We start from the raw sequence: 24,427 nt of genomic DNA, 5'->3' as shown, positions 1-24,427 counted from the left end.
TAAGAAATCACTTTACTTACATTTACCAGTTTATTATTAAAATACAACTCAGGAACAGCCAAATGGAAGAGATATATGGCGCAAGGTACGGGGGAGGAGGGACACAAAGGTTTCACCCTCCCAACACTTCCATGCGTTCACCAACTTGGTAATTCCCCCAAACCCCATTGTTTATAGGTTTCTATGGAGTTTTCACTCTATAGGCACAATTGATTAAATCATTGGACAGTGGTGACTGAACTCAATCTTTGGCCCCTCTACTTTCTCGAAGTTGGAGGACTGGGGCTGAAAGTTCTAACCCTCTAATCCCATGATTGATTTTTCTGTCAACCAGCCCCATCTTAAAGTTATCTAAGACTCCTGCTTTGAACCATCTCATTCACTTGAAAAAGATACTCCTATTATGCCAGAGAAATTCCCAGGATTTTAGGAGCTCTGTGCCAGACACCCAAGGCAAAAATCAAATACATATTATTTTATTATACCGCATTACCTAAATCCACACCTTGCAACAAAAATTAACTAAGAATGCATCATAGATTTAAATATAAAATGTAAATACTAAAAACGTTCTGAAAGAAAACATAGTGTGAGAAAGTCTTTGTGACTTTGGAGTAGGACAAGATTTCTTAGGTCACAAAAGAGAAACAAACCATAAAAGAAAACAAATTGAGTAAATTGGACTTCAACTGAAAAACTTTTGTTCTTCAAAACAAACTGTTAAGAAAAAGACAAGCCAAAGAGTAAAAAAAAAAATACTTAAAAAACATGTATCTGCAAAAGGTCTTGTATTAAGAATATATTAGAAACTCTATAACCAATTCAACTTTTATTTCTATTAAAACATGGGCAAAAGATCTGAATAAACACTCTCCAAAAAAGATATACAGGTGACAAAAAAGCACCAGAAAAGATGCTCAAAATCATTACTCATTAGAGAAATGATATCTAAAACCACAATTATATATTGAATATAACTACATACCCATTAGGTTGTTTAAAATTAAAAACTGACAATATCAAGTGTTGACAAGGATGTGGAACACCTGGGAGGCTCATACATTGCTGGCAGGAATGCAAAATGGCTAGAAAACAGTAGGAGTTTCTTACAAAACAAAAGGTACAGTTATTATAAAACCCAATAATTCCACTCTTAAGTATTTATCCAAGAGAAATGAAAACATGTTCACAAAATGACTTATATGTCACTGTTCATGGAAGCGGTATTTATAAAAGCCAAAATATTGGAAAAATACAGATGACCATTAACTGCTAAACAGGTAAACAAATTGTGGTATATCTATGCAATGGACTACTCAGCATATAAAATGAATACTCAGCAATATAATAAAAATCATACTCAGCAATAAAGTGAAACTACTGAAATATATATCATGGGTAAATCTCAAAGCATTATGCTAAGTGAAGGAAGCCAGATACAAAAGGCCACCTACAGAATGATTCCATATGTGGGACATTCTAGAAGAGGAAAAACTATGGTAAGAGCAATGAGATCAGTGTTTTAAGGGGGTCAGAATAGGGGAAAAGACTGACTACAAATGGGCATAAGAAAGATTTTTTACAGCACCACCTACCAGCAGGCTGGTACGAGCCCCAGGACAACCTGGCCCTGAAACCAGCTGCCCCAGAACCCAACCCCACCCATGAGGCAGAGCCTGGCAGCCAACCAGGCCAGAGGCCAGCACCACCTACCAGCACAGGAGTTAGCCCTGCCACATAGGGAGCATCCCTAGAACATACAGCTCTGGTGACCAGAGGGGAGTGTGCTGCTGGACCCCATAGGACATTGCCTACATAAGGCTACTTATCCAAGATCAGGAAATGTAACCAACCTACCTAATACACAGAAATAAAAATAGAGAACTGAGAAAAATGAGGCAACAAAGGAATACGTTTCAAAGAAACAAATTAAAATGCCAGAAGAATTAAGAAAAGTGGAGATGAGCAAACTATCTGATAAAGAGTTCAAGATAGATCGTAAAGCTGTTCAGTGAACTGAGGAGAATAGATGTAAAGAAATTTACTGTCACTGTTTGCAGATGACATGATACTATATATAGAAAGTCCTAAAGACACCACCAAAAAACTATTAGAACTCATCAGTGAATTCAATAAAGTTGCAGGGTACAAAATGAATATACTGAAATCTGTTACCTTTCTATAAACTAACAACAAACTATCAGAAAGAGAAGTTAAGAAAACAATCCCATGTACAACTGCATCAAAAATATATAGGAATAAATCTAAACAAGGAGGTAAAAGACCTATACTCGGAAAACTGTAAGAAGTTGAAGACAACACCAACAAATGGAAAGATATACTGTGCTAATGGATTTGAAGAATATTGTTAAAATGACCATACTACCGCAGGCAATCTACAGATACAGTGCAATCCCTATCAAAATCCCCATGGCATTTGAACTAGAACAAGTAATTCTAAAATTTGTATGGAAACACAAAAGACCCCAAATAGCCAAAACAACCTTGAGAAAGAAGAACAGAGCTAGAGGTATCATATGCTCTGATTTCAAACTATATTACAAAGCTACAGTAATCAAAACAATATGGTACCTGCACAAAAACACATACACAGGTTAATGGAACAGAAGAGAGAGCCCAGAAATGAACCCACACTTTTATTAGCAATTAATCTACAACAAAGGAGGAAAGAACACAAGATGTAGGAATAAATAGTGTTAGGAAAACTGGATAACTTTGCTAATGCAAAAGTATCAAACTGGACTACATTCTCACACCACATATAAAAATAAACACAAAGTGAATTAAAGACTTAAATATAAGACCTGAAACCATAAAACTAGAAGAAAACATAGGTGGTATGCTCTTTGACATTGGTCTTAGCAATATTTTTTTGGATATGTCTCCTCAGGTAAAGGAAACAAAAGCAAATATAAACAAATGATACTACATCAAACTAAAAAGCTTTTGCACAGTGAAGGAAACAATCAACAAAACGAAAAGAGCACCTACTGAATGGGAAAATATATTTGCAAAGGATATATCTGATAATGGGTTAATATCCAAAATATACAAAGAATTCATACAACTCAGCATCAAGAACACAAACACCCTGATTAAAAAATGGGCAGATAACCTGAATAGACATTTTTCCAAAAAGATATACAGATGGCCAACAGATGCATGAAATCATTAATGATTAAGGAAACATAAATCAAAACCACAGTGAGATATTACCTCACACCTGTCAGAATGGCTATTATTTTAAAAAAAAACAAGAAAACAAATAACAAGTGTTGGTGAGAATGTGGAGAAAAGGGAACCCTTGTGCACTGTTGGTGAGAATATAAATTCATGCAACCACTATGAAAAACAGTACGGACGTTCCTCAAAAAACTAAAAACAGAACTATCATACCATCCAGCAATTTCACTCCTTGGTATCCCTCCAAAGAAATCAAAAATACTAATTCAAAAAGATATATGCACCCATATGTTCATTGCAGTATTATTTACAGCAGCCAAGATATGGAAGCAACCTAAGTGTCCACTGATAAATGAATGGATAAAGAAAATGTGATACATATACCTATATGTTCAGCAGAGTATTACTCAGCCATGAAAAAGAATGAAATCCTGCCATTTGCAAGAACATGGCTAGACCTAGAGGGCATTATGCTAAGTGAAATAAGTTAGATAAAGAAAGACAAATGCTGCATGATTTCACTTATATGTAGAATCTATAAAACAAATAAACATAACCAAACAAAAACAGAGTCATAGATAGAGAACAAACAAGTGGTTGCCAAAGGGGCCGAGGGTAGGGAGATGAATGAAATAGGTGAGGGAGATTAAGAGGTATAAACTTCCAGTTACAAAATAAATGAGTCACAGGGATGAAATGTATACCATGGAGAATACAGTCAATAATATTTAATAACTGTATGGTGACAGATGATAACTAGACTTATCATAGTGATCATTTTGTATATAGATAGAATGAATCACTATGTTGTGCACCTGGACCTAACATAGTATTATAGGTCAATTATACTTCAATTAAAAAAGAAAAAAGAAAGCTTTTTAAGGGATAAACATGTTCTATATCACAACTGTCATCATGGTTTAAACATGTCAAAACTAATCAATTACATATGTACTAAAACTGGTACATTTTACTGCAAGTAATTCATACCTCTGTAACACAGTTTTTTTTAAATTTCCAAGAAAAGAACCCTATGCTAAACTAATACAAATTTGTGGATTATCTATCCTTTCAGTTTACTTAGCAAACTCTCTAAGGGACTAACATTCAAATACACAAGTGTAACTTAACCTAAGATTCTGAAACGATACTGACTAGATAACTTTGTTACTCAGAGGCCTCCATATATCTAACCATGTCATGACATCTACATCCATTTGAACAATACAACATTCAACAAAGCACATTGACAATTTTAGTGAGAAGTTTTTAGTCAGAACATAATTTACTAGAACTCAAAAGCAGAAGCAAAAGTACCTTTACTTTTTAAAAAAACCCACACTAGTATAATTCAGTGACTCAATTTAGAGTTCTACACACAGGAATCAATTACCAAGAATTGTTTATACTCTATTTCAGGAATTTCAAGAGAAAAAATCCTCCATCTCAGAAATTCCTCATAAAATTTTCATGATAAAAACAATACATATCTACTTTGCTACTTAGTGTTAGAACACTGAAAGAACAAAAATAAACAGATGACGAGGATTAAATGTTTATTTACAATGCAATAGCCTAGTCAAAAGGTCTTTTTCATAATTTCATTATAGGTAATATATTAAAATTTTGACTCCAAAGTATTTTGAAATAGCAAAATTATTTCAGTTTTTCTTTGTGTGTGTATGTGTTTGTGTGTATGTAAAAAACAAGATAAAATTTTTAAATGAATAAAAAAATAATTTCTAGAGCATGCAGGGGAGACAGCACATATTCAGGCCAATCTCTAATATAATCTATGTAGCCAGTGCTTCACAATGAGCTTTGACTATCAAAATGATATTTCTCAGCATTCTAAGAGAAGTATAGGTAAGCTATAAACCCAGAAGCAATGTTCAAACCCACGAGAAAGAAAACGTAACATCGATTCCCAACCTGGAGTCATGCCTAGGGTATGGCATGGTATCTGAAAGCACCTATGTATAGTAAAACTTCATCTACAGCCATAATAACTATGATACAAATTTTTCTGTATCTAGATTATCACTGTGGTCAGTAAAAGAAAATTCATTTAAATACATTACTGTAACCAGAGTGGCATTTTGACATTACACATCTTCTCAATCAACATAGGACCACTACAATGTGTAAGTGCATGAAATTTTAAGAACTTAAAAAGGAGACCTCATACCCCAAAAGATTAAAAATCACTGGTATTCATAACCCAGCAATCCCACTATTGGGCATATACCCAGAGAAAATCACAGTTCAAAAAGACACATGCACCCCAATGTTCATTGCAGCACTATTTACAATAGCCAGGTCATGGAAGCAACCTAAATGCCCATCAACAGACGAATGGATAAAGAAGATGTGGTACATATATACAATGGAATATTACTCAGCCATAAAAAAGGAACGAAATTGGGTCATCTGTAGAGATGTGGATCGATCTAGAGACTCTCATACAGAGTGAAGTAAGTCAGAAAGAGAGAAACAAATATCGTATATTAACGCATATATGTGGAACCTAGAAAAATGGTACAGATGAACCAGTTTGCAGGTCAGAAACTGAGACACAGATGTAGAGAACAAACATACGGACACCAAGGGGGGAAAGCAGCGGGGGCGGCAGGGGGTGATGAATTGGATGATTGGGATTGACATGTATATACTGATGTGTATAAAATTGATGACTAATAAGAACCTGCTGTATAAAAAAAGAAACTGACATCTATGTTGATAAAAGAAAAGAAACGTCAAAAGAAAAAAAAATTAGAATTTTATACTACTATTTTTATAGGCTATAATAAGTTTAAATATTCATTTTAAGTATGTAAAGAGATTCTGTGTATCTAAACATACAATACACTTAATGTGTACATATTAATAAAGACAGACATACTAAACTGCCTGTTTCAAATATATGTAAGAAAACCTTTCAGAGAAATTTGAAAGAATGGTTTTATTTATATACTCTAAGTTACTAAAATGATTTGTCCCAATTTTTCTATAATTCACACTTTTATTTTGGACAAAATACGGTAAAAAATCGTATGTTAAAACATAGGAAAAAATTATCCTGATCATGCAAAAGCACACAACAAAGAAAATAGATCTGATAAGCCCTTGGAAAAAAGTATTCAAGGCTAACTTGTTAATCTGATAAAGCATCTGCTATATTACCTAGTATGTCCCCAAAAAGGCAACCTATAAAAGATAGTTGTAAACTGTGCTAAAGCATTAAAGCCTTTTCCAAAGGACATGGGTAATGTGGAGACACAAAACCAATGGGCAGCAAAGGAATAGGTAAAACAAAAAGAATTCTACCAGTCATTATAGTGTTATAATTACAAAACCCATTACCAACAGAAAGACAGTAATGCTAGTTATAATCAACTCTTCTTTCTGAAGCGTCATTCTGCCACTATCACTATCACTCCTCAAACATTCACATAATTGGGCCTTCCTTAAAAGCCCCCAAACTGCTCAATGTCTTCCCAATAAGCCCCTCACCAGCCCTCAGAGGACCTGAGTGCAGTGACCTCAGAGCCATCGGTCACGAAGTTAGACTCAGTCACCCAGTCACCTGATCCTAAGGTCACAGATACAAGAATTCTAATTCTCTCAGTGTAAGTTTTTCATACTGTTTAAGAAAAAATGTTTAAATATATGTAAAGCCCTTATAAAAACTATTAACAGCTATAATTTATTGACTACTGCACTGTGTTTTATGTACATTGTCACATCAAGCCTCCAACAATCCTACAAGGAGGATAGTGTTACTCGAGTTGGACAGATGTAAAAGCAGAAGACTGTACTGCAAATTGTCATCACCCAGGCAGCTGAGCATAATAATCCTACTCTCTTTGACTGCCAAAGAAGTTAAAACTAATCCTTTTACTATGGCACATTATATCATTATATATACTCATTTACACCTAATGTTCCTAAATACCATAAAATTTTTCAATATTTTAAGGTGGAAGCTATGGAGTTGGAAGCTTGGAAAATCTGAGGACCTTTAACAATGAAACTGAAGAACATCAGCCTCAACTAAGACACCTCTAAAAACATTCTGTCTAGAAATGCTCCTCCAAGTCCCAGCATTGCTCTGGGTATACTCTAAAAGCTCAAAAAATACTTGTTGAATGAATAAAATACTGTATGTTGTTCCCTCAAATGTCTGATTATCTCAAATGGATTATCCCATTTATATTTTTACTGAAAAAAAAATTTTTTACGCCTCAGTCAACGTCTGCCTTCATTTACTTATTAGTAAATTGTAATGATGGGGTATATTGTCAGCATTTTTTATCTTTTATCATTTAATCATCTATATTTTTGACTAACTGAAACAGATTCATTCATTCTCATGACTTAGAAATATTTACAAATATGGAAAATGCAAGACAACTTAATCTTTGGCTTTTGGTAACACAGTACAAGCAAAAAAAACATTTCGCTGCTGTAGATACCAATTTAGAAGTACAATTCGTGGACACATACTTGAGTGGGCACTGCTACAAACACAAAAGCATATGTCTATATTTAACATTCCATACTGGGGTAGCTACTGCCAGTCAATTAAAGCATTTTTTAATACAGAGCACACTTGTGAGTAGGAGACGTGATTTTTCCTGCACAGCTCATCTTTCATAAATATTATTCATGTACTACAAACATATATTTTAATAGCTCAAATTATTTTTCAACTTCCAAAACAACTTTTCCACACGCAGCAAAGGTTTCTTTCTAATACTGACAAAGCATTTTTTTTCTTGTAAAACAGTAAAAAAAACAAAAAGGAATTGTTGGTAATGGAATTCAAACCACAGAACACTTTATAATGGAAAACAGGCTACTACTAAGGAAAAATTAGACTCATTTTAAAATTTTAATCTATTTACATACCAGCACAGAATATCCCTGGGACTTCACTTCTGACTATTATGGTCCGTACTTTCTTATCAGATTTTAAAGCATCCACAGCTTTTGAAAGCTAAACAGAAACAGGGAGGGTAAGAAGGAAAAGGGGGAAAAATCATTTTCAGATTGATATCAACTCAACACTGTATCTTAATATTAGAAGCAAATAGTTTAATCTTTACACTCACCATTTTTATAAGATTTGTACTCAATGAATTTTTGGCATAAGCTCTGTTTACTCCAAGCACCACAATTCCTAGTTAAGGGGAAAAAAAAGAAAAAGTCATTTGAGTTAGTGACGTATTCAGGGTACAGACTCCCGTATACACAGCTAGTTGACTTGGGACTTAGGAATCTACCACCACCTTGAGGTTCACTTCAAGAGCTTTACCCTAATTTTCATGTTTACCTTCCTTTTCAAGCATAATTTTGAAGAAGTGGTATATATATTTATAAAATCAATCTGATGCCGAATATTCACCACTTTTCTACAGCCTTTTAGAGAAGAACTTTATAACAGCATGTTCCCTTCAACTCCTCTCTCCTTCAATACCACCAAGGTAATCTGCCACGTTTTACTGAATTTTACATCATTAAATCAGACTAATTAGTTGAAGGCCACGCTTACTGGTGAAAATTCTAAGTTACAGAATACTATTTAAAATACAGTTTTTCATCTTCAATATACACAGAAGTACACAATAGCTAACAATTCCTTCTCACAGGCAAGCATTGTGGGATCAGCTTTTTTGCTAGTACACCAGGTGTTAATACTCTTTTTGTCATACTACATAGCTTTCAGTATTTTCATCCTAGGCTTCTCTCCTGGCTCTGTCCCATGTACGTAACCTGAAGCCACCTCCACTTAGAACTCCAACAGGCAATTCAACCTGAATCTATAGGAAGTTCATTCTTTCTCCTACAAAGCCCAGCTCTCCCTCCTAACTTCCCTAAGCTTATCAGAGAGCATCATCTAAATCCAGCCTCCCATTCCAATTGCTATAGTCGGATCAATTTTCTAAAACCAATTCCATGCATAGAATTCACCCCCTGTTTAAAATCCTTTATTTCTTATTTGCAAAATACCCGAGTTCAAAGACCTTAATTTGATATTGAAAGTCCTCTAAAACCTGTACCCGACCTTCTTGCTCCCCAAGGAAACTCAAATTGTCCTTGTATAACAAAAATGCCTTCCACCAGGTTGGGCGAGGTGGGCGGGGGGGGGTTGAGGTGGGGAGGGAGGGGGGTTGAGGGGGAGAGGGAAAGGGGTAATCCTTATTTGTAATTGGGTTAAACCAAAGACAACAAAATGTGCACATGCCTTCTCTATGCAAGAAACTGCTCAAACCCATTTTTCAACGACCTTAGGCTCACAGCAGAATAAATTTACAAGAATTCCCAATGATCTCAGTAAGGAGAAAATCATGAAGGAGAACTGGTTGCTAGGGCAAGCTCTGCATTAAACAGCTGAATGACCTTGGGTAGGTCCCAATACTAACGACAACAGCTACCACTAATTGAGTCCTTTATTATGTGCTGAACACTGTTCCCAGCGCTTTACATTTATTGACTTACATAATCCCCAAAGCAACCTAAGAGGTAGGTACTGTTTTTATCCTTGTGGAACAGATAAAATAATTGGGAGTTGAGGAGGTTAAATAACTACCTTCAGCTAATAAATAGCAATCTAACTCCACACTTGAAGGAAAAATGAGACTGTGCTACACTGTTCATGCTTTAGTTTCCTCAGAAGAGAACCAAGTGGTTAAGACTAGATATTAATTCATTCAAATGTACTGAGTACACATTATGGCGCTCAGCCCTCAAGGAACTAGTCTAAAAAGGAAAGACAAACATCAATAAAAAAAAATCATAGAAATATACAATTCAAAATGCTTTGCATGCTCTGAACGGTGCTACAGTAAGTTGTAACCAGAACTGATATGGTCTGGGGGCAAACAGGGATAGACAGGGAAAGCTTACCCAAGACAGTGCTATCTGAGTTGAGATTGGGAAGATGAGTATTGGGGGAGAGGGGGGGTGCTGGATTACAGGCAGGAACAACATAGGAGAAATCACAAAATAGTCACGCCAGAAGGAGGAGGAGAGTACCCAATGAGAGGAGAGGTCAGCACCAGCCAGATATTGTCATTACAGGCCCCATTAAAAAATAAGGAGTAACCGTTGAGAGAGGTTTAAGTATTGTAAACACACATATACAGCCAGTGGGGAGGATTCGTTTCTATATTTGGAGACCATGCCGAAGTGTACAGGGCTAGACACTTCCAGGCACAAGCTGCAGTCCAGTCAACAGATAATAGGTTTGGCTGAGGTTAGTTGAGTCAGAAGTAGAAGGAAGTGAAAGGACTCAAGAGGTATTCAAGAGGTAAATGTAAAACGAGTTAATGACTGACTGGATTGAGGACTGAATGCATTGCAAGGAGGTATTAGGAGTGTCTAATAAAGTTTAGGCTTCAGCAATTGGATGAAAAGAAGATGACATTCAATGAGACAGAGAACCATAAAAAACACGGAGGTGAGGGTGCCGGGGGATAAGGTTCATGAGTTCAGTTTTGAATTAAAGTGAATCTGAAGTGCCTTTGAGACACCCAAGCTGGTTATCAACTCTAAGGGGACCGGCTAAGAATGCAGGCTCTGAGGTCAGACTGCTGGTACTGAAATCCCAGTCTGCCACTAGCTATGTGACACTGGACAGTTACTTAACCTCTCTGACCCTCAGTTTCTTACCCTGTTAAGTGAAGATACTAATAGTTCCAAACTCTGTGGGACAGTTGTGAGGATCATATGGTAAGACATATGTAAAGCTTTCAACATCAGCATTTAATTATTATTGTCCCTTCTACAAACATTTTGATGCAATAATTAAAGTGTTACCATAATGAATAGATGCTAGATAGGATACTGTTGACATTATTACTAAATTGTAAAGTGCCATCAAAATGCTTCTACCATAGTTAATTCCAGTGGTTTTGGTCCCATGTTTGAGGCCTGATGTTTTGAGCACTTCTACCTCAAACAGTTGGAAATCAGCTCTGTAATTTAAAACGAATCATCCTGTGCCCAACAACAGTCCCACCAAATGTATCAGTAAGCTACTGATACCCCAAAATGGAATAAAACCTTACTTTATTCTGCAGGGCCTATTGTTTTCGTTTTGTAACTGCCCCACTTTATTTGACAATTAATAGCTTCTCAATAACTCAATTATCATGCATCCTCATCACATAACCTAGCCAAAACAAGTGTGCTAGGTTATTAAGGTTATTAAATTCCTGTTTCAGACTTTTCCTGTCTTTTGACAAAATATCATAAAATTCTTGGTGTATCTTCAACAAGTTCATATTACAGCATCAACCCTGCTCTACAGAGCTCACAAAACTGAAAGTTGAACAAAGTGACTCAGCTGGGACTTAAAATATATATATATATTATATGTGAATACATTTTACTCATACAAAATTGAAGTAATACACCCCAAGTGAAAGTCCTCCTTCCCTGGACCCATTCCATTCTCCTCCCCAGAGGTAGCCATAGCTATCTGCTGATATGTAACCTTCCACAAAATATATTTACATACAGAAAGAGTTGTGACCATAGTTTTGCTCATTGTTGCTATTTTACATAAATGGGACCACAGAGTATTTTCTGTTGGAGCTGTTCTACGTAAATAGGTTCATACATATTTCCTTTATTTATTTAATTTGGCCTTAAAGATCTTTCTACATCAAGACATTCCTTTTAATTCATAATATTCTGTGAAATGAATTTCCATCATTTAGTTTCCTTTTCATGAGCATTTTCCTAAAATACTGCAATGCTGCAGTCAACATTCTTGAAGACTTCTTTTCTGTACAATAAATATCTCTCAGGTATCAAGAAGGGGAATTTCTAGGTCCAACAGAATGTGTATTCTTAAATTTTAACAGGTAACTCTCAAAAATACAGATACTGTCCAGCCAAATCACCAGTACCTATTTATTCACAGTAGCACATCTTAATAGAGCTCCAATTATGTGTATTACCTGCACAAGGACACTTCCTTGCCCACATATTTTAATATTTATATTATTACTAATTCTCAAAAAATATACAAAATCAATCTGAAATTAAGATCACTTCTAATATATTTTTAAACTACCTCTACGTTGTACTAAGACACAACTGTACCAACAAATTAGTCTTACATTATACACATTAACTTATTTATAAAGAAATACAGAAGTTAGGACACTGGAACTCAGCTCCTTCAGGCCATTTAGAACTTTCTGTGGCAATTCTGTGTACCACTTTGTATGGAACCACCAGACTTTGTTAGACAAGATGCATGAGATACACCAGCATAGGATCTGTTACACTGGAATACACAAAACTCATAACTTTACACACAGATACATACACTCTTTTCGAGTACAAGGTTTTGGACCTAAAATTAGAGGAATTCTAATAAATTCTGTTTCACATGGTACCCATCAAACAAAGAAAAAAAAAGTTATGTTAAGTCTAATTACATTCACTGCATTTTCAAGTATATTACTGGTAAGAGAGAACTTCCGTTTGACCTGGTGTCAATGAGAACTGAATCTCACAATTTACTCTGTCACCACCCTCTCCCACATCCCAGTAGAGAATTATTTTGACCCAAAATAAATAAATAAATAAGGCACGGCTCATTTGTGAGAATACCACTTCCGCTCAGTTGAAAATTTACCTTGGCGTGTTATCCTTTCTTCACTTCAGGCTATTATCTCAGTCTCTTATCATATACAAATAAGTTTGGTCTGTTATTACTAACCCAATACTAGGTTTTATTCTAATATCCCCTTATGCCAACTGTTTTTTATTTTCCGCTACTTACTTTGTAGAATGGCTTCTAGTCTTCTTACTTCTCTTAAATCCTAACTTATTTATATTTTAATGATCACAGCAGGAATATCATATATTGAAATAAGTTATTTTGCCATAAATTACCTTTTGTTTTATTAAAGATTTTTTTAATTATGTGTGTGAGCTGCTTACATTATCTATACATTTCATCTCAGGTCAGTAAGGGGACCTCATTAAACATGTTATTGAGAATCACTGGTCTACCGCTCAACACTGAATATTATAAATCTCTGACAATATATGGGAATATAACATCATTATGTATCAAGTTTCACCTAATTTTATGAACCAAAGTTGAGTTAATGAAGTTTAATAATCATTTGTCATTTGTTTTCTGAATTAACTGTTCTATTGTTTGCCTATCTTATCAGAGTTGTCTTTTGCATTTCAATTCATAAATTTTTAGATTACAGACATTAATTCATTATTTATAAAACAGATCTTTTCCCTATCATTCACTTTTAAAATTCAACTTGTTTATGGTATTTTTTTGCACCATCGTTTTAACTTTTTATATAGCATATTATTGCCTTTGCAACTTTCGGGCTTAGTATCTTCCTTAAAAAGGGTTTACAATGAAAACACACATCCACACAAATGCACCAAAATGATCACAGCAGCATTATCCAAAATATTCAAAACGTGGCTACAACCCAAATATCCCTCAGCTGATGAATGGATAAACAAAATGTAGTATATCCACGCAGTGTAATATTTGGCCTAAAAAAAACAACGGGGCCTCCCTGGTGGCACAGTGGTTGAGAGTCCGCCTGCTGATGCAGGGGATACGGGTTCGTGCCCCGGTCTGGGAGGATCCCATATGCCGCGGAGCGGCTGGGCCCATGAGCCATGGCCGCTGAGCCTGCGCGTCCGGAGCCTGTGCTCCGCAACGGGAGAGGCCACAGCAGTGAGAGGCCCGCATACCGCAAAAAGAAAAAAAAAAAAAAAAAAAAAAAACAACGAAGTATCAATACACGTACAACATGGATGAACCCTGAAAACATGTTGAGTGAAGGAAGCCAGTCACAAGGGAGCACATACCTTATAATTCCATTTATATGAAATGTTGAGAGGAGACAAATCAGAAGGGACAAAAAAGGTCGATTAGTGGTTGCCTAGGACTGGTAGAGATGGAGGGATTGAGCAGCGACAGCTAAAAAGTGTGAAGTTTCTTTTTGGGGCAATGAAAATGTTCAATAATTGATTGTGGTGATAGATGCACAACTCTGTAAATATACTAAAAGCCATTAAACTTTACATTTTAATAGGAGAATTTTAAGGTATATGAATTATATCTCAATTAAGCTATTTTCTTAAAAAAATTAAAAAAAAAAAACATGGCAACATTCACTTAGACCTAGAAATAGAGTGAAATTACCAGAGAACCATGGAGTGAGGATGAGGGCAAAAGAGAAGGTACACATTTGTGGTGGCGTGTGAAAGGGAGCCAAACCCTTATCTTCCACTGCAAAAAGTCAATAGATAGGTAATACCTAAATTTGAAAACTCCAGAAGTAGAAACACATGTATGTTATTTCAAATGAAATAACATATGAAATAACATGTACCCCAAAGAATCAGCCAAAGGGTTTTAAATAACTGCTTCTGGAGTATAGGAAATGGGGTGGAGGAAGGCACTGCTAGTTCTCAAAACAAACCATGTTAAATATTGGTCACAATACTAACTGTATAGGTAATTAAGAAAAAGTATAACTAAACCAATTAAAACAAAATAAAGGAGCTCTCTACCCTAATGTTTTGAAACAATTCTCTAATACTTTCTCCTAACATTGATTACTTTCATTTCTGCTGTTCTCAACTACGCAGGTGTCTTATTTTCTCTGAAATGCATAAACATTTTCAGCTAGCACCATTCATAAAATAGTACCCTATTTTCTTTCTGATTTCAAAAATCAAACAACTGTATACTAAATAACTATAAAAATCACTCTCTGGACTCTCTGTTTTACTGTCAATTTCCTGGTCCACTCCTATTCTGATATTCTGCTACTTTAATTATTATAACAATATTGTATGTTTTGTTATCTAATGTACAGTAAGCACCACGTCTACCAGCTATTATTTCTCAAAATGTCTTAAATATTCTTAAACACACCTCTTTTCAATGAAATTTAAAATACACTGTTAGGATATTTGTTGTTTAATATTTAGGAAACTAACATATTTAAAGTATTAAATCTTTCCCTTTATAACGGAGCAATGCTGTAAATTTTCAGGTCTTGTTTTTTTCCTCAATAAAGACTTAAGAGACTTCATCTTGCACATCTTCAAAGGCTATCTGTTGCCCCTTGTGAATGCTTTTATTTCTATATCAGTTATATTTTCTAATCACATATTGAGAGGATGTGGAAAGTTCAGTGCTATTTTATATGAACTTTTTCTGGCAAATTTATGAAATATTAATAGACTTTTAACAAGTGGTTCTCTTCAATTTTCTAAGACAACAAGCAATCATTACCTGGAAATACTGGCAGTTACATGGTCTGCTCCAATGTTAATTTCTCATTTCCTTCTCTCGCTGTTTTACTTTAGCTAGGACTTCAAGTCCAACATAATATTAGCAAAAATAATAAGTTCCCTTATTTTATCAATGCCTTTAATGAAAATGTTTCTAAGTATTTCACCATTTAGTATAATGTTTGCTATGCATTTCTAATAGCTTTTTTTCAAGTTGGGGAAATTTATTTCTACATTCAAACTTGCATTTTTAAAAGATCACTCAGGCCACAGTGAAGAAAACAGATTAGAAGCAAGAATATATTAGAATATACTAGACCAATTTCCCTTATGAATACAAATGTAAAAATCCTCAACAAAATACTAGCAAGCCAAATCTAGCAGCCATGACCAAGAGGGACTTATCCCAGGAATGCAAGGGTGGTTCAGCACAAAAATCAATCAAAGTTACACACCACAGGAACAGAATAAAAGAAAACATTTGAAAGCTACATGATCATCTCAACTGATGCAGAAGAAACACTGGACAAAATCCAACATGCTTTAAATGATTTTTTTTAGTAATTTAAAAACCTCAACAAACTAGTAACAGAAGGAAACTTCCTCAACCTAATAAAGGGCATTTATAGAAAACCCACAACTAACATCATACTTAATGTTAAAAGACTGAAAGTCTTCTCCTTAGGATAAATAACTAGATAATGATGTCTGTTTTCACCACTTCTATTCAATGTTGTACTGGAAATTCCAGCCAGGGTAATTAGGCAAGAAAAAGAAATAAAAGGCATCCAGATAGGGAAAAAAAAGAAGTAAAATAATTTCCATTCACAAATAACATGATCTTATACACAGAAAATCCCAATGAATCCACCAAAAACTATTAGAGCTAATAAATGAACTCAATAAAGTTGCGTGATACAACATCAATATATAAAAATCAGTTAAATTTCTATACACTATCAATAAACACTCCAAAAATGAGATTAGGAAAATGATTCAATTTGTAATAACATCAAAAAAATACAATACTTAGGAATAAACTTAATCAAGAAAGTTCAAGACTGTACACTGAAAACTATAAAACACCATTGAAAGAAATTTTAAAAGACCTAAGTAAATAAAAGTTTATGATCAATTGGTTTTTGACAAGAATACCAAGACCATTCAATGGTGCAAGACTTTTCAACAAATAGTTGTGGGACAACTAGATATTCATCCACAAAGGAATGGAGTTGGACCCTTTCCTCACACCACATACAAAAGTTATCTCAAAATGGATCTAAGAGCTAATACTATAACACTCTTAGAAGGAAGCAAAGGTATAATCTTCATGATCCTGGATTAGGCAACAGTGTCCTAAATATGACAACAAAAGTACAAGCAACAAAAGAAAACACAGATAAACCAGACTTCATCAAAATTACCAAGAAGTGAAAAAACAAGCCACAGAAAATATTTGCAAATCATACATCTGATATGGGGTTTATATTCAGATTATATACAGAATTCTTACTATTCACAACAAAAAGACAACCCAACTGAAAAACAGGCGAAGGAGTTGAACAGGTATTTCTCCAAAGAAGATATATAAATGAAATGAGGCTCAACATAATTTGTTATTAGAGAAATGCAAATCAAAACCACAATTAGGTATCACTTCATACCCAATAAGATGGCTGTAATTTAAAAAAGGAAACAAATAAGCATTGACAACGATGTGAAGACATAGGAACTCTCAACCATACTCTCATATTCTCATACAGTTTGGTGGTTCCTCCAAACACTAAACATAAAATTACCATATGACCCAATGATTCTACTCCTAGATACCTATCCAAAAGAATGAAAACCTATGTTCAAACAAATAATCATACACAAGTATTCAGCAGCATTACTCATAATATCTAAAAAGTAAAAATATAAAATGTGCTATATCCAGTCAATGGAATATTATTCAGCCATAAAAAGGAATGAGGTGCTGATGCATGCTATAACACAGACGAACTCTGAAAACATTAGGCTGAAAGAACCCAGACACAAAAAGCCACATATCGTATGATTCTACTTCTGTGAAATACCTAGTATAGGCAAACCTGCAAAGACAGAAAGGAAATTAGTGGTTTCTGGAAACTGGGGGGAGGGGGAATATGGAGAAACTGACTAAAGAGCATGGGTTTGTTTTGAAAGTAATAAAAGTGTTCTGGAATTAAGACAGTGATGATGGCTGTACAACATGGTGAATAACCTAAAAACTACTGAATGTACACTTTGAAAAATTAAAATGGTAAACTTTGTATTATGTGAATTTCACCTACAGTTACAAAAAAGAAAAAAAAAAGTATACTGGGGGATACCAAACAAGAGGCTACTGCAGAGATCCAGATGAGAGATGGCAGCACACAGGCTTCAGGCTGTGGAGTGGAGATGGAAAGCAGACTGCTTCTAGAGATATACTGAAAGCAGTACCAACGTAACTATTGCCAATAATATTATAAACCCTGTTTATATTCAAGCTATAGATAGAGCAATGGACAACTGTAAGAGAACAAAATGTAACTGTCATAAACTTTGATGATATAAAGTTACAAATGACAGAAATTGTATGGTTAGAAGATGAAGGATATAGAACAGCAAACATTTTCTGAACTTACACCAGAAAAGTCCAGATACTGTCTATAAAAATAATTATAAAGGTAACAAACCAGAAAGTGAATAAAATTATCATTCACAGCAAAGACTCAAAATATAAGTTTAAAGTCTTTACTTTTATGAAACGGTTTGAAAGTGAACAGATGACACCCTTCCATAGTGTTTTTTGTTTGTTTATTTTACCATGAGCATATATTGTTACTTTAGAATTTTGTAGACCTCAATAATTTAACTATTTTTACTAACAAATCACTTGTAATACACAAAGAACTGAAAACCACTGACAGAATAGTTTTGATAAACCATATATAATTCAGTCTCCTTAAAATACTACAAAAGTAGTAAGAACTTACAATAAAAACATAATGAACTAACCCAGAACTCCTTCACATGAACAAAAGGAGATATGCAATTTTTATAATACCCAAATTTTAGAAACAACGTGGAAAATCATTAACAGATGATGACTGTAAACCTAGAAAACCCAAAACAATCAAATAAAAAACTACTGCAACAAAAGAGCATTATTTAGAAGACATGAAATTAAATATCCAGATAAAATAGCCTTCATATAGAAGGAAGGAAGGAGAGAGAGGGAGGGAGGAGGAGGCGGGGGGAGGGAGGAAGAAAGGCAAACACACAGAAGATATATTGAAAGAAATCATCTCATTTTTATGAACAACCAGACAGGAGGCAGGATGACCTGGGGTACACTTAACATAAATGTGCAAACCCTACTGGTGGGCACTTCTAAAACTCCCCTTAAAAAAAAAACAAAATAGAATTGCAAAAATGGAAACACATACCATGTTTTTAGGTAGAAAAGAAAGCAGTATCATAAATATTTCCCTAGTTTTAAATCCAACACAATGTCAATAAAAATACCTTTTTCTTTTTTTTTTTTTTTAATTATTATTTTTAACATGGTCTTGCTATTTCCTTAAGAAGAATGTCCCCCCCCCCTTTTTTTTTTTAAATGTTAGGGGTAGGAGTTTTTTATTAATTTATTTATTTATTTTTGCTGTGTTGGGTCTTTGTTTCTGTGCGAGGACTTTCTCTAGTTGTGGCAAGCGGGGGCCGCTCTTCATCGCGGTGCGCGGGCCTCTCACTGTCGCGGCCTCTCTTACTGTGGAGCACAGGCTCCAGACGCGCAGGCTCAGTAGTTGTGGCTCACGGGCCCAGTCGCTCCGCGGCATGTGGGATCCTCCCAGACCAGGGCTCGAACCCATGTCCCCTGCATTAGCAGGCAGACTCCCAAACACTGCGCCACCAGGGAAACCCAAAAATACCTTTTTCTGAAACTATACATGGAGATTCCAAAACTCATGTGGAAAAATAACCATGCAGGAAGAGCCAAGAAAAAAAAAAAGAAAGAAAGAAAGAGCAAAGGTGAAGGAGGGAATACCTAGCCCTACCATACACTAAAACACAACACAGCTTTAATCATAAAATAATGTAGAAGTGCAACATCTACAGAGACCATAAAACAGAACAGAAAGACCAGGTGGAAATTTAGCTCATGATAAAAATGCCCCTTCAAATCAGTGGGGTAAAGATGAATAAGTGGTGTTGGGACAACTGGATACCCATTTGGAAAAAGATAAAGGGTCTGTATCTCACACTGCCATGATAATTCCTTTATTTTTACATTGGTGGTTTCAAAAGTGGTGATTTTCTATCATTCCTACCATTCTTCTATAAAAACATCTTCTTCCCTACCCCACCATCTTGAGTAATCACCATGGCTTCATGGATTCTTTATTCAAGGTGCTATAATGCATTATCACTGTATTTTTTAATGTTCAAAGCCCTTGTAAGCTTATATCCTGACATGTTCCTTTCAGTATTTAACATGTTTCTATGTCCTTCTGACATGTTCCTTTTAGTATTTGAACACTTCCTTGCTTTTTGACTCACAAAGATATTCCAGGCTCACCTTTCACTTTCCCTGCTCCAGACCTGAAATCAGACATTTCTCCAAAGAGCTCTGGCTTCTTTCAGTGGGGGAACAGTCTTTAGAAACCAAAATCTGGACATTAGATATGTTCACTGCTACTGTGGTATCATTCCTTTTAGACTGTTTCAATGGTCAGAATAGGAAATAAATATAAACATGTACATATACAATATACTTATGGTTTTTGTAAGTTTGTCCTGATAACTCTAATTCAAATCCAAGGCAACAGGTTTCTTCCTCACCTTCCCCCATCCCATATTTGTACTTTCCCTCTCCTACCACAGTGAAAAGTCTGTTTCCCAAGAACAACATTTTTTTCATTTACTCTATCCTATAATAAAAAGGAAACATATTCAGAATTATTAAGCCCAACTACTGCTAACAACAGACTACTAAGTAAATTTCAAGATTCTTTTTGACTCATAACTAATTGATTAAATGGTAACAACTTATTCAAAACAATAATGCCAACCATGCATGGGGTGACTGTACCTGTATGGGGTGACTGTACCTTACAGAAAAGGGTAATAAATGACAGTAATGTTATAAGGAATGGGAGGAAAGAAATAGGAATATGCATTTATACCATTACCACCATGGAACAGTATAGTGTTATTAAAAAGCAGGCGTGGATTAGTTGTAAATATATATCGCGAACAACAGGGTAACCGATAACAGTTACAAATACATAATAATCCAACTATTTAAATAATCACTTTAAGTGTGAATGGTCTAAAATACACTAATTAAAAGACAGATACTGTCAGAGTGGATTAAAAACAAGACCCAACTATATGTTGTGTACAAAAAATCCACTTAAAACATAAAGGTACAGACTGATTAAAAATGAAGAGATGAAGAAAGATAAACCATGCTAACACTAATAAAACCTGGAGTAGCTACATTAATTTCAGAGACAGCAGATCTCAGAACAAGGAATAGTCTCAGGCAGAAAAAGGGGCATTACATAATGCTGGAGGGATCACTTCTGCAACATAATAACCCATGTATATCCACCTAACAATAGAGCATCAAATTGCATGATTTAAAAACGGATAGAATTACAAGGAGAAATAAACAAATCCACTAGCATAGTTGCAAATTTCAACTCACCTCTATCACTTATAGATCCATCAGACAGAAAATCAATTAAGGGTATAGCTGAACTGAACACAAACAAAAAAATCAACTAAATCTAACTGAATATTAGATCTACTTGAATATAGAACACTGCATCCAACAATAGCAGACTACTCATTCTTCTCAAGGTCATACTGATATTCACCATGACAGACCACATTCTGGGCCAAAAACACACCTTAACAAATTTAAAATAGAAATCAGGGCTTCCCTGGTGGCGCAGTGGTTAAGAATCCGCCTACCAATGCAGAGGACAAGGGTTCAAGCCCTGGGCCGGGAAGTTCCCACATGCCGCGAAGCAACGAAGCCCGTGCGCCACAACTACTGAGCCTGTGCTCTAGAGCCCGTGAGCCACAACTACGGATGCCCGCGTGCCTAGAGTCCATGCTCCGCAACAAGAGAAGCCAACGCAACAAGAAGCCCACGCACCGCAACGAAGAGTAGCCCTCACTCTCTGCAACTAGAGAAAGCATGCACACAGCAAGGAAGACCCAACGCAGCAAAAAGTAAATAAAATAAATAAATTTTAAAAAAAAAGAAATCATACTGAAGTATGCTCCTCAATGACAATGGAAATAAACCTAGAAATCAATAACAGAAAAACAGCTGGAAAACCTCAAAATACTTAGAGGTTAAATAAGGTACTTAAGTAAAATATAAATAAATGAAGAAATCTCAAGAGAAATTTAAAATACTTCTAACTATATGAAATTGAAAATACAACTTATCAAAATACATGTGACGCAGCAAAAGCAGTGCTTGGGGAAAACTTACAGCATTGAATGCACATATTAAGAAACGTCTACAATTGGTAATCTAAGCTTCCACCTTGAGAAACTAGAAAACAAACAACAAGTTAAATTAAAATAAGTGGGAAGAAAAGTAAAAATCAGCAGAAATCAATGAAATTGAAAGTAGAAAATTAGTAAAGAAAAATCAATCAAATCAAAAGTTAGCTCTTTATTTAAAAGATCAGTAAATTGATAAGCCTCTAGCCAGGCTACCCATGAAAAAAAAGAGAAAACAAATTAATAATATCAGAAATGAAAGAGAATATCAATTACTAACATCAGAAATTCATCACTACTCAATCCCACTGATACCACAAGCATAATAAAGAAATATTATGAACGACTATATGCCAACAAATTTGCTAACTTACATGAAATAAACCAATTCCTTGAAAGGCACAAGTTAACAGGACAAGAAATAGATAAGCTGGATAGGCTAAATCTATTGATATTAAAGAAACTGAATCAGTAATTAATAAGCTTCTAAATCAGAAAGCATCAGATGCAGATGGTTTCACCAGTGAATTCTACCAAAACATTCCAAGAAAAAAATGATGCAATTTCTCTACAATCTCTTCCAGAAAACAGAAGCAGACAGGGCACTTCCTAGCTCATTTTATGAAGTCAGCGTTACCCGTATACCAAAACCAGACAAAGACATCACAGGAACGGAAAACTAAAGACCACTATTTCTCATAAACATAAATGCAAAAATCCTCAACGAAATGTTAGCAAATTAAATCCAGCAATGTATAAAAATAATTACACCCCAAAATCAAGTGAGATTTATTCCAGGTGTGAAAGACTGGTTCAATATTTGAAAATCAATTAATGTAATACATCATATCAATAGGCTCAACATGAAAAGTCATACAATCATCTCAATAGATGCAGAAAAAGAATTTGACAAAATTCAACCAGATAAAAACACTTGAACTATGAATAAACAGAGGCTTCTTCAACCTGATAAAGGACATCTACCAAAAAACCCATAGCTAACATCATACTTAATGGTGAAAGACTGAATGCCTTCCCCTCAAATCAGGAAAAAGACTAGGATGTTTGTTCTTGATACTTTTAGTCTACACTGTAACAGAGGGTCCAACGGGGGAGATTACAGAAGAGAAAGAAATAAAAGGCATCCAGATTGGAAAAGAATAAGTAAAATTTCTTCTGTGTGCAGATGACATGGATCCTGTATATAGAAAATATTAAGAAACCCACTAAAAACCTATGAGAAAAAATCATCAAGTTCAGGAAAGTTGCATGATACAAGATCAACATACAAAAACAATTGTATTACTGTACGCTAGCAATGAACAATCTGAAAACAAAACTAAGAAAACAATTCCATTTACAATAGTATCTAAAAAGAATGAACTAGCTAGAAATAAATTTAACAAAAATAGTGTAAGACTTATACAATGAAAACTACAAAATACTGCTGAATGAAAAGATATTCCATGTTCATGGAATGTTAAATTTTAAATTGTTAAAAAGGCAATACTCCCCAAATTGATCTACCTATTCAATGAAATTCCTATCAAAATACCAGTTGACTTGACTTCCCCGAAAAAACTGAGAATTCTTTAGAAATTCTGGTATAAATTCTTCAGAAATGGTACTGACATAAAGATAGACATGTAGATAAATGGAATACAGCTGAAAGTACAGAAACAAACTCTATGTTTACAGTCAATTAATTTTCAACAAGGGTGCCAACACAATTCTGTGGTGAACAATAAGTCTCATCAATAGCACTGGTACACTGGATATCCAAAGCAAAAGAATGAAGGTGACCTCTTACCTCATACCATACACAAAAACTAACTCACAGTCCATCACAGACACAAATGTGAAGAGCTAAAACCATAAAACTGTTCGAAGGAAACAGTTATAAATCTTTGTGATCCTGGGTTAGGCAACAATTTCTTAGATATGATCCAAAAGCTCAGCAACAAAAGAAACAAATAAATTGTACTACATCACAACTAAAAACCTAGGGTCTTCGAAATTAACAAGAATAAAAAGAACCCATAGGAGAAAATATATTCAAGTCATGTATCTGATTAGAGACTTGCATCCAGAATATATAAAGAACTCTTACAAATCAACAACAAAAAGACAAACAACCCAATTAAAAAGGATTTGAGAAGACATTTCTCTTAAGAAGAAATATACATGGCCAATAAGCACATGAAAAGATACTCAACATCTTTAACTATTAGGGAAGTCCAAATCAAAGCCACAATGAGACATCACTTCCCAACACACCCGATGGCTATAATCAAAAACCAAACAAGTACTGTTCATGATGTGAAGAAATTAGATCCCTTATACTTTGCTGGTGGGAATGTAAAATGCTGCAGCCACTTTG

General features: G+C 34.9%; 1 protein-coding gene across 2 annotated transcripts in view; it reads right to left on the bottom strand.

Moving 5' to 3' along the window:
* The window catches only part of AUH (AU RNA binding methylglutaconyl-CoA hydratase), a 165,184-nt gene that overhangs the window by 136,978 nt on the left and 3,779 nt on the right, over positions 1 to 24,427 (bottom strand). Inside the window, exons 2-3 of one of the 2 annotated variants that reach the window (XM_082620280.1) lie at positions 8,319 to 8,386; positions 8,116 to 8,203 (exon numbers count right to left, since the gene is read on the bottom strand). The exons of the other annotated variant lie outside the window; for it this stretch is intronic. Of the exons in view, the coding sequence (XP_082476406.1) occupies positions 8,116 to 8,203; positions 8,319 to 8,386 (156 nt within the window). The remainder of the gene's footprint in view (positions 1 to 8,115; positions 8,204 to 8,318; positions 8,387 to 24,427) is intronic. 2 annotated transcript variants of the gene reach the window in all.

Source organism: Mesoplodon mirus (genome assembly GCF_964341445.2).
Source record: "Mesoplodon mirus genome assembly, chromosome: 1".
Lineage (NCBI taxonomy): Eukaryota > Metazoa > Chordata > Mammalia > Artiodactyla > Ziphiidae > Mesoplodon > Mesoplodon mirus.
Note: the sequence above shows the minus strand (reverse complement) of the source record. Positions and strands in the feature narration are given on the sequence as shown.